The sequence below is a fragment of the Schistocerca gregaria genome, chromosome X (genome assembly GCF_023897955.1).
Source record: "Schistocerca gregaria isolate iqSchGreg1 chromosome X, iqSchGreg1.2, whole genome shotgun sequence".
NCBI lineage: Eukaryota > Metazoa > Arthropoda > Insecta > Orthoptera > Acrididae > Schistocerca > Schistocerca gregaria.
Window position 1 is genome coordinate 702,499,120 of NC_064931.1, and position 12,323 is coordinate 702,511,442.

Genomic DNA, 12,323 nt, shown 5'->3' on the forward strand with positions numbered 1-12,323 from the left:
ATAAGTCCTTCCTTTAATTTTCTGATTATGTAATGGTGAGCACCATCATCGTTGATATTTCCTTGATTAGAGTCCTTGACCCATTTTTTACATGTAAGCACTTTGTGTGTAGGTCGTGCTTGGGGTTGTTGATTTTAATGATCATGTTACGTCATAAAACTTTATATTCATGGCTTTAAGTTTCTGTTGAATCACTTGACATCAGCTAAGGAAGGAACTTGGGCTCTGAAACCCGATGTGGTGAGTTAAAAATGTAAAATGTAATGACTGGTTCCAGTTTCTTTCTTCTCGTTCATTTTACTTCATGCAATCTGAAGTACGTCAAATGCGTGGTTGCCATTTAATGTTTAGTAATATTCGTAGCTTCTGTCCTCGAATCCGGTCACTGGAGTTTTCTGAGCAGCTTCTCACGTGCCCGGGGGGATGGGGGGGGGGGGGGGGATTTCGTCGCGTGTCTGTCTGTCTATTGCCATGATACTGACAATGGCTCTTGCTGCCTTTTCTCCTAAAACGCTGATTTTCATCTAGTTTCGTTGATCCGTGCTGGCCGCATCACTTAAAAGCTTAAAGCATAAAGACAAATAATGGCTGAGCGTTGTGTGACATCTTGAATATCTTTAGAGAACTGCGCATATCTGAATAGCGCGACGCTTCTTTAGTTGAACTGCTACTTCATCGTAAGTGATGAGACCACTGCTAGCCCATCTTTCGTCAGTGTCGTACTTGTGTGACTGTCAGTTAAAACACTTGAGCTGTTAAACCGTGACAAAAAGGAAAATACACTGAAGACGACGAATTACATTAGGTTCTCTCTTGATTCTCAAGAACAGATCACCTCAACCAAACTGAAATAATGTATTATCAGAAAGAGCAGCTACCTACAACGTGTGATATATTCTCATAGATCCTGACCGTAGAAGTCACGATCATTAGGGAAAAACAAGTCAAAATATACTTCTTCTCATCTGAAAATTCTCTCAATTTCATGTAATATTTCGATTTCATCCAGCAAACGACCAAAATTTAAGAGTGTGTAGGAGAACATACATTTCAATACACTATGTCTCACTTTGACGACCTCTACGTAATAGATACGAAGAGGCTGAAGAATATTCTTATTTGTTGGTCTGGAAGCCGCTTCTTGCAGTTCTTTAATCAGGTTTTTGCGAGTTGTACGGTGTCCGCCAGTTGGTGTCACATTTGAATCCCCTGTCTGGAATACTCAAAAAGAAGAGCGCCGTAATCCACAAGCATTGTCACTCAAAGCTCCCCGCCCTCTGCCACGGAAGATGTTTGTGTCTCGTTAGACCCACGGTTCCGACGATTTTCTGACTAGAATGCAGGCGGATAAATGACGTAATACTAGAGTCTAAAAACAAAACTAGCTTTATAGCAGTCCAAGATTACCATGGTGTCTGACCTTGAAACAGAAATAGATCACTTTGATCACTCGCACTACGCTAATCTCGTCAGTGATTGGAATATCGACATTATTACAACTTCTGAAAGTTGTAAGATCATCTTTACCAAAACTGCTAGTCAGTATTCCGACTTAGCCTCAAAATGCAGTTCTTGTGAAAGGGTGGCGACAGGAAGGGTGCCTGGTCATCCTCTACCACTAAGATTGCCAAATACAGGGTAATATACCGACCCCTCCAAATTACGGGTAAGGCCAGGAAAAATAGAACAAGATTTGATGTACCTTGCTCATATGCAGGAGTTTCTTCGTCTGCTTCGAAAAATTTCCATTGTGCTTTCAGAGCAACATCATATGCTTAACAATGAGATGTTGTTGCAGGCATAACACTTGATTAGAAATTAAAGAAAAGGGGAGCCGACGCTTATCCATGGGCAGCTTTTTTTTTTTCAAGTAAAGCATATAAAATGAATCATGGCAAGAATCATATGAGCCAGTCATATCACCTAAAGACATGCAGCCACGGAGAAAAATCTGGAGCCACATGAGTCGCACAGAACCAGGCATGCAAGATTCAAACCACGGGATTTTGTATTCTGTCGATAATGTGGGAAAACAGGTCGAACAGTAGATCGCATTATTAACGAACGCCCAATAAAAAGATTTTAGGGAGACTGGAACGCATTCGTACAGGCCTCTGCAAAGGCTACTGCGTGGTTACAGGGCCGGTTTAAGGCCGAAGCGGCCCAAGTCGTCGCTTAAGGCGCCAAGCTGTCGGGGGCCACAAATGTAGGATTTCTGTACAGGACGCGCCACAATTAGCAACTGCCGCTTGCGGAGACAACCCGAGAGGGGTGCCACGGGCATCCAAGTGCAAGACTTTTTTTGCTTACAGTAAGTATCACAATTAGTAACGCAGGCTGACACCGATCGTGGTGTACGAGAGAAAAGAGGGAAGAGGGATGCAGGTATCGAGTAAGTCGCTATTGTGGAAAAAACATTCTCAAACCGGCTCTGCATGGTTAAATTTCACGGACAGAGAGATTTAATGAAACTGTAATATTAATAACGTTTCTAAATGTTCACTCGCTATAATTTTACACTAGTTCCTTAATATTTCGTACGTTTGCTTTACATCTTATTTTTCTCTTTTGTAAATGTCACGTTTTCTGCAGTTTTCCCATATGCTAAATAATAAACGATAATAATCTGATGATAAGTCTTCAGTAGCTAAGGGGCAAAAAGAAGTTTGAAATCATTATGAGGCGACTGGTTGGGGCTTCCACACAAATAATGGGAGCAGTGGAAATGAGTCGATATGTCAGAGCTGTCGTAAGACCGAAGATGTAAAAGATGTTGAGGAATACGGTTTTGTAGATGTCATCTCATTTAAAACTCTTTGCCGCCCTACTAGCAGTTGGAAGGCTCTCTCCAATGGGTTTAAATGTTCAACCACGGCCTTTCACGTAGGAACGTTCTAGTATGTGTGCCAATTAAACATTCCGTATTCAACTTTCTCGATTTCTCCGTTGAGTCTTCCGCAGCGCGAGCTCCACGCCTCTGACAATCGCTGGCCACGCGACGAAGACTCACTGCCGGTCTTTCCGGGTTTAGGGAGGGGAGGGGATAGCGTCGCGTTCATTAAGCGCCAGGAATTCCCATCTACAGCGAAATAAAGTGTCACTACGACGAGCAAAATCGGACTTCCTCCAAACTACGCCTAATCTGCAAGACCTTGTGCCATCATCAACTATGTCTTCTTCTTATTCCAGTGTATAGCCACTAACGAATTTTTAGCTCTTCTGCTGAGTATATCAGTGATTTCATATCGTTGTGTCCTAACACTATTGCAGCCGAAACGTCCTATATATTCCAGTTCGTCTTCCGCGTTTAATTTTGTATTCAGGTATCAGCTTCAAGAATCGGTATTTTTTTTATTGGTACGATATGTCCAAAATACTCGTCATTCTTTTCTTTATTTTACTACGTAAATATGGTCTCTATTGATAGACTTAACAAATTCCTCATTTGTAATTCCCGCTGCCCACGGTATCTTTAAGTGCTATGCGTTGCATCTACATCTCAAAAGTTTGTATTTTGTTGATGGTTTTTACTTCTTAGTGTCCAGCCTAGTCCGTAAGGATGTATCGACTGAACGTGACATTTTAAAAACCTTTTTTCTTACGTTCCGTTCAAAATACCAACTTGTAAACACTTTTTTTTAAGACCGCTTGTCTAGCTCGTCCAATGCGGAATTTTACTTCACTGCATGATATCTAGTGTACAGAAAGCCATTTTCCACATATTTAAATTTGTTGACTCTGTATATGGGCATTGCACTAAATTTAACTGCATAGTTTTGGTACAATTTAATGTCCATCGACATAATTATGAATATAGTACTGCATCGCCAATACCGCGGTTGTTGTTGATCCAGTTTATTTTCAAATTCACCGCGGTGGCCGAACTGTAAGAACGATTTTGAATATCACAATTAAATTTAATCTACAACAGTGATTGAATATTCTGCACATTCATACTGGAAAGCAGTTAGTCGCATCCTGCATTTCCACACAAGATTAGTGTGATTGACTCATTACCAAAGACGTCATCCAGTCAGAAAATGAGCGGTTCTGTCATAATTTCTTTTTGGTTCTACAGACGGCCCTCTGAAACACGAATTTCTAACTCATCAGTCTTAATGATAAAGTAGGTAAGGCGGATAATACTGTTGTATTCTTCTTCTTCTTTTGCTACTGCCTTTATCCTGCATCGTACGTAGGGTCGGCAAGGTTAAGTACGGATTTCGCATGGTTAATTTTCCTGCCGCCTTCCCGTACCCCCCGGGACGGAATTAGTGTACCCCAGCTGTCTGTGTATAGTGTAAATCATGAAATAGTGTGAATTTGATTCAAATGTCTGCAAGTCGTGTAACTGAGATGGGACGTGGGGACCAGCTCGGTATTCACCTAGTGGAATATGGAAAACATGGAAAACCGCCTAAAAACCACATCCAGGCTGGCTCGCACACCGGTCCTCGTCGTTAATCCGCCAGGCGGATTCAAGCCGAGGCCGGCGCGCCTACCCGAGTCCAAGAAGCAGCGCATTAGCGCTCTCGGCTATTCTGGCGGGTAGAATAATACTGTTGTGTATAGGGAAGTTATAAAGCATAAAAAGTAGATGATTAGAGGAAGACCCGCACAGGATCTAATAGCCCACAGGCGGACTCCTAGTCCAGCAGCGCGCAAGAAACAGCCAACTTACCCTGTACTATGGACCGGTCTGCATTTAGCATCAGGCATTGCCTCATTCGTTTGACATTCTGTTTGAAGTTATCGCATTCCGTGAGAGAATTTACAGCTGAATCACCTACGTAACACACTCCGGTCTCTAAACACCCTGCAGAGCTGTAATTCGGTTTTATGGTTGAGAGATAAACCGCGTGCAACTCGCCACCTTTCAACGAAGTGGGATGAGATGAGAGTAATTACGTACAGTGGCCACTATCAACATTGCCTTCGTCTGGCAATGCACTTCAATCTGTAAAGGAAGCACGCAAATATCTTCGCACATAATCCATTTTCTTAGTGAGCAACTGACGAGTTTCCTTCAAAATGTTTCGTACCGTGCGCATTTGCATTTAGCAGAGACGATACCGGCTGATTTGCTATATAATCTCTGCAAGAATTTTTTCTACTGTACCACATCACACAGGATTTCTTCGATTTATCGTTTTAAGATACTTGACAACAATTACAGTTTACACAAAAATTCTATTTGTCGAGGTTCGACGTAGCAGCAGCCGACTATTTCAATAGTGACTGTCCATACTACGTGACTAGAGATATCGCTTCTGTGTTCACCGAACACCCCACCTTTGGATCAGTAGCCTGACGAATTTTAGTTTTACTGGCGAATTACCAAGAGCACTAACAAATGTCTTGGTGCTGTTAGGAATAGAGGAGTTAAGGCACGTACACCGGAGGTAGCATGGTTAATCTATTCCACATTCTAGTAAAAGTGCAGCTTTCAAGCTCTTTTATACGTTTCACACATCCAGGCGGTTGGGTTTGTCACCGGTTACACTTCCAAAAGACGTGACAAATTGAACTGGGAACATTAAACTCATCCCCGAACGTTTAGATTTTATAAGTAGTGGTAGAACTCTACATGCGTTCTTATGGGGGAGAAGTCATCAGATGTGGAAGTGTCTCCGGACGTATATAGTTGAAACGCCAGAAAACTGCAGAGAATTTGCGTTAGTCCTTAATTTTTCCTTTTACTCCTCTGATCCTACTCGAAGCAAAATTTTTGTATACTTTAAAGCTCTAATCAGCTACTTTTACTTTCTTTTTCTCAAACTGATGCACCTGAAATGGGAAAGATATGCTACGACTTGCGGCAGGCGAATGTGCTTCTCTTTTTTCGGAGGTTTCAGTTGGCAAAGCAGAAGCTACAGTGTTTTTATTTGGCTCGCCAGTTAGGACATATCACTAATGTTGCTCAGTGAGAAACGTGGTTGTAATTTTATGTATGTCTCCGGAGCTAAATATACACTATGTGATCAAAAGTATCCGGACACCCCCAAAAACACACGTTTTTCATATTAGGTGCACTGTGCTGCCACCTAGTGCTAGGTAATTCATATCAGCGACCTCAGTAGTCATTAGACATCGTGAGAGAGCAGAATGGGGGGCTCCGCGGAACTCACGGGCTTCGAACGTGGACAGGTAATTTGGTGTCACTTGTGTCATACGTCTGTACGCGAGATTTCCACACTCCTTAAGAGACACCTCTCCAGACCATCACACAGGAATTCCAAACTGCATCAGGATCCACTGCAAGTACTATGACAGTTAGGCGGGAGGTGAGAAAACTTGGGTTTCATGGTCGAGCGGCTGCTCATAAGCCACACATCGCGCCGGTAAATGCCAAATGACGCCTGGCTTGGTGTAAGCAGCGTAAAAACTGGACGATTGATCAGTGGAAAAACATTGTGTGGAGTAAGGAATCACGGTACACAATGTGGCGATCCGATGGCGGGGTGTGGGTATGGCGAGTACCCGGTGAACGTCATCTGCCAGCGTGTGTAGTACCAACAGTAAAATTCGGAGGCCGTCGTGTTATGGTGTGGTAGTGTGTTTCATGGAGGGGGCTTGCACCCCTTCTTGTTTTGCGTGGCGCTATCACAGCACAGGCCTACATTGAGTTTTAAGCACCTTTTTGCTTCCACTGTTGAAGAGCAATTCGGGGATGGCGATTGCATATTTCAACACGATCGAGTAGCTGTTCATAATGCACGGCCTGTGGCGGACTGGTTACATGACAATAACATCCCTGTAATGGACTGGCCTGCACAGAGTCCTGACCTGAATCCTATAGAACAGCTTTGGGATGTTTTGGAAAAAAATGGTTCAAATGGCTCTGATCACTATGGGACTTAACATCTGTGGTCATCAGTCCCCTAGAACTTTGAACTACTTAAACCTAACTAACCTAAGGACATCACACACATCCATTCCCGAGGCAGGATTCGAACCTGCGGCCGTAGCAGTCGCGCAGTTCCGGACTGAGCGCCTAGAACCGCTAGACCACCGCGGCCGGCTGGATGTTTTGGAACGCGGACTTCGTGCCAGGCCTCACCTACCGATATCGATACTTCTCGTCAGTGCAGCATGGGCTGCCATTCCCCAAGAAGCCTTCCAGCACCTGATTGAACCTATGCCTTCAAGAGTGGAAGCTGTAATCAAACCTAAGGGTGGGCCAACACCATATTGAATTCCAGCATTACCGATAGAGGGCGCCACGAACTTGTAAGTCATTTTCATCCAGGTTTACGGATACTTTTGATGACATAGTGTAAGCAGCTTGTTTCAAATAATCGTTTTTTTTAATTTAAACATACATTTATTTGATTAGCCCTAAATTTGCATCTTTTATTGCCGTTTCTTCAGTTGCAAATTAAAGTGTATTAGATTATGAATGAAAAGTTTCGTATTCTGGATGTCCCGAACAAGAGCATTGCTCTGAATAAAAAAGTGGGGAAATGTCCAAACACACTCTCTGCAGCTGTTCGTATTTCTTTTTTCTTCTAGTAAGATGCTGAACATCAAAGAACCAACGAGGAATATCATGCGAACAACAGGCCGACAGTCGGCAGGAGTAAGTTGATAGGGATGTCACGTTAATTTGTCGAAATCTACTTCTACAATGACCAGTCAATTCTGCTGCATGCCCGAGAGAGGGCACCATCTTCATACATCTATGGCTGCGCTACAAACCTTTTATTCGTGCTGAATATGTTTCGAACCGAAGTCCATTTTCAACAGTCGTCGTGATAAAATAAAGGTATGAGGATGCGTGCATTTAACAGTCTCACACTAAGAAGAGGTCCCATAGTCATCGATACAAAATACATGTGGAAAAGGGATCAGCAGTCAAGATAATATTGAAGCAAAGTACGAATACATGGGTTACATTTGAAATTCTGAAATATTTTTGTTCCTGCTTTGGTTCAGTCTTATCTTTCGTGCTGCCCCTTTTTTTCCATTTGTATATTATATTGATGTATTTACGAGATGAAATAACCGAACTGAAGTAGGTTCTCAAACCCAGACGTGTAAGTAGGGTATGGCAGCCGGGGCGCGATCCCTGGGCGCTGTTTCCGTGTGGGCGCAGTTTTGTGACGAGTGAAAACAAGGAATGGCCAAAGGAAAAGGGAAGAGGGAAAGCAGATCAGAAGGTGGAGGAGGAGGAAGAAGAAGAAGAAGGGAAAGGATTAGAGGGCACTGAAGTGATAGGAGGGTGGAGGTGTAGTTACGTAATCCCTAGCTCTCGCTGGCACGGAGAAGCGAGTATCTTCTTGTCGGTTACTAGATGGAGCCACTCTAGTTATGCCAGCTGAGCCAAGGCAATAAAAGCGTAAGTAGTATATTTTGCTTTTTTTAAGGCTTTGTATTGGTCAGCAATTAAAAACGAAAAAAGAATCGCGTTACTGTTGCAGGCAATGTGACTTTGGACTATGTGTTTTCCACATTTTGAATTATATCATAGAAAAAAAGAGATACCGAAACGTGCAAGTTTCACTAAATAGAGGTGATGTCGACCGCGGGGGGAGGGCGGAAAAGTCGGAATTTACTCTGGGAATCAGTTAGCCTAATTACACCACCGCCCATAGTTTTGTTTTATTACGTCCGTTGAAAATGCGCTTTGGTCCAAGATATATTCAGTATGAGAAATAGAAATTTATCGCACAGTGTAATGTGAACAGTTTCTTTCGGTTGCCAGGTACGGACCCGCTGTCTGAAAAAATGAATTTCCTCCGAAACGTATCCAACCACGCGAGTCGGATTTTCAGTGAGCCCTGGGCTCGCTACTTTTACACGCACGCTTCAGAGTTTTCACGTGAGGCCCGTCGCTTTTTTCTGCCTACGTTGGATGCGGGTGCACGTCGTGCGAGGCATTTCGGAAGCGGTAGCTGGCCGGAGTAGCGTAACAGTCCCCGCACAATTACAATTAAGCGGGCCGCGAGCACACACACAGCGCCCGGAGTGACACCGACTTCGCTAATCTATCGCACGACTATAGCACATACTTCGATGTAAACAACACTGCTCTAGTACAATGCGCTTCTTGAGACGTTTGTACGACGAACGTTGTACGAGGGTTGGAGCTTTAACAACAGCAACTACTTATTTAAAACTCACGCAGAATACAGTAGATACATGTTTCAAATTTTACTGTGCTTCAAAGTAATTACCAGCACTGCGATGTGGAAGTCGTAGGATAGCCTTAGCAGCCGAGTTGTGTCAATAGTGTGAGTCGAGCGATTGCCCGACGAATCTCTATAGCAGTACCGAAGCGAATGCCACGACGTCTTCCTTAAATTTTGGAATTGAGCTGAAATAACGAGGTCTTAAGTACGGGGAGTGTGATGGGTGATATAGCATTTCCCAGCCCCATCGATCGAACAAGTCCGTCACAAGTTGTGCCATATGCATTCGAGCATGTCCTGCAAAATGATGCGCGGGCCCTGCAGGGAGTGGCGCCGCTTCTTTCTCTAATCTGCCCGCATCTCGTGGTTGTGCGGTAGCGTTGTCGCTTCCCGCGCACGGGTTCCCGGGTTCGATTCCCGGCGGGTTCAGGGATTTTCTCTGCCTCGTGATGGCTGGCTGTTGTGTCTTGTCCTTAGGTTAGTTAGCTTTAAGTAGTTCTAAGTTCTAGGGGACTGATGACCATAGACGTTAAGTCCCATAGTGCTCAGAGCCATTTTTTTTTCTTTCTCTAATCTGGTCCCGGATGTGTTCCGAGAAAGTGAACAGCTCGTTCACTAGTGAACGCCGACTGGGATGGGAGACACAATAACAACGTTTGCACTGTGTTTGTAACAAACGCTTTTCACTTTGCCAAAACAAAGTTCTGCAAAATATGTGAAGTATTTGTGTGCAGCTCTCAATAAGTGGTGACAACGCAAAAGAGAAAGGATCTGCCAAAGAAAAACATGACAAGTTACCAGTAGACGATAATGTACAAATGGTCGAGTATGACCGATAATGTAAAAATTAAAATTTTAATACAGAAAACCCACTGATGATAGCACAGAGATGCTGAGACATGCTTGAATCATATGAAAAATAAAAAAAAGTTTCTCGCATGATAGGAGGATCTGATATCCATTAACGACGAATATTGTTCAGCTACTTGGTTATCCGTCCAGTTAAGAAAGCGTAAATAAAATTTGACAATTAGCTGCCACAAAGATACACAGACAGACATTCTTCCAACGCATAGTCAGTGAATGAAACCCAGTATTGCGGTACAATAAAAGACACAACCAGCCAAGCACTTTGCACAGCTATCCCTATCCTCGTCCAACCCGAGCTACTATTCCATCGCTAGTGACGCTATAATAAATTCCGACAGTCCTTCCGAGATTTTCGAGCAACTTCTTTCTTCAATGGGATCAAATTAGTTCCACTAACAACAACTTACACCTTGTGAAATAAACATCTAGTTTTAAATAAAATCTAAATATCATACATTGACGAAAGAACGGAAGTTTGGTGTTCTACAGGTATGTCACGACTAGGTATGGAGTACATGTATATGTACATCTATATATATTCCGCGCAGACCGAGGTACATTGCGTATTCCATTTGCGTATCGAGTGACTGAAAAATAACTGTTCGATATGCCTTTGCACGCAGTCTAATCTCTCTTGTCTTATTCTCACCATCTCTACGCGTGATACGTGATGGTGGCAACACAGCTGTTGCGCACTCAAATACCTGTGCTCTAAATTTACGCTACAGAGTTTGACGAGAAATACGTCAGCTTTCTTCCAAAGATTATCATTTAAGTTCCCTGAGCATCTTTCTTACACCTTCGTACGCATTATACCCATTTGTTACGATCCGAGCGCCGCGTCTCTGAATTCTTTAGATATGTGCACTCGTGCCTACCTGATAACAACCCCAAACGCTGGAGCAGTGCTCTAGAATTTGTCGCTCTTCCGTCTTTTATGCGGTTTCTTTTGCAGAGACAATGTACTCTCCCAGAGTCCATCAAACAAATGCAAGTCTCCCATTCGCCTTATCTCTGATATATTTCACGTACTCATGCTATTTGCTATCGATTCTTAGTATTACTGCTAAACATTTAAACGATACAACGGACTTCATAAGCTCCGTACAAATCTTATAGTCATATACCGTAGAATTCTTGCATGTTACTGCATTTATCGACGTTTAAAGAGACCTGCCATTCATTACATCGCGTGGAAATTCTATCAAAGTGATTGTGCATGTTTCCTCTATCCTCCGTTGAAGTTGCACTCTTGTAGATAGGCTCAAGTTAGACAAGGACAGGAGAAGGAAAACTGCGGTGATCTTTTTTCAAAGAAAGCGTCCCGTCACTCGCCCTAATAGATTGATGGAAGTCTCTGTTTTTCTTGCTGTAGTCCAAGACAGGGTTGGGCTTCGTATGTGTTGAAAAGCAAAAGAAAACAAAAAAATGTTTCTCATAAATTTGCGTGATTTTTTTTCTACACAGTGAAGCAGAATGGCAAGATATCAATGGTTAGAGGCTATCCAAGTATAGACATATATCATTGCATGGACATAGACGGTACTGGATCCCAGATACGCCTGATGATGGAGTGTGTACTTCGAAGCTGATAATGTATCTTGCATGAATAATAAGCATCAATAAAGTACAACTTTAGGAAGTCTTTAATATTTCACACAGGCTAATAAAATATATTTCGCTTGCGAGCCTTCGAGATGTCATCGTCGAAAATGATGAAGAGATTGTTGTTGTTTTGGTCTTTTGACCAACAAGTAGTTGGATGCAGCTCTCCACGCAAGTCTACCCTGTGCCAGCCGCTGCATCTGTGAATGACGACTGCAACCTGCATCCATTGAACCTATGTACTTGCTGCATTCGTCCCTTTGTTTCTCTCTACAACTTTTACTCGCAACACTTCCCTCCAAAACCAAATTTACGATTTCTTCAAGAATCAGAAATTTCTTGTCAACCGATCACTTCTTTCAGTCGAGACATGCCATAAATTTCTTTTCTCGCAAATTCGATTTAATACCTCCTCAGTAGGTATGGGATCTACCATATAATCTTCAGCTTTCCTCGGTAGCAGCACCTTTCAATTTTCTTTTTTTTTTTTGTCTGGTACGTTTATTATCCATGTTTTACTTCCATACAAGGGCTCCATTACAGAATAATACCTTCAGAAAAGAATTCCTAACACTCAAATTTTTATTATATGTTAACAAACTCCTCTTTTTGCTACGTTTTTATTAGGTTGTCTTTTTGTCTGTTTGTTTGGTGCAACTTTTGCAGTTGATGTTAAACTACGTTCCCAATGAGCTAGAGACTTGTAATTTTAAACGC

The 12,323-nt window shown here is 42.7% G+C and overlaps 1 protein-coding gene across 1 annotated transcript in view; it reads left to right on the forward strand.

Annotated features, from left to right (window-relative positions):
• The first annotated feature begins 235 nt into the window (after nucleotides 1–235).
• The window catches only part of LOC126298286 (zinc finger protein squeeze-like), a 346,884-nt gene continuing 334,796 nt past the window's right edge, over nucleotides 236–12,323 (forward strand). Inside the window, exon 1 of the mRNA XM_049989585.1 lies at nucleotides 236–240. Within this exon, the coding sequence (XP_049845542.1) occupies nucleotides 236–240 (5 nt within the window). The remainder of the gene's footprint in view (nucleotides 241–12,323) is intronic.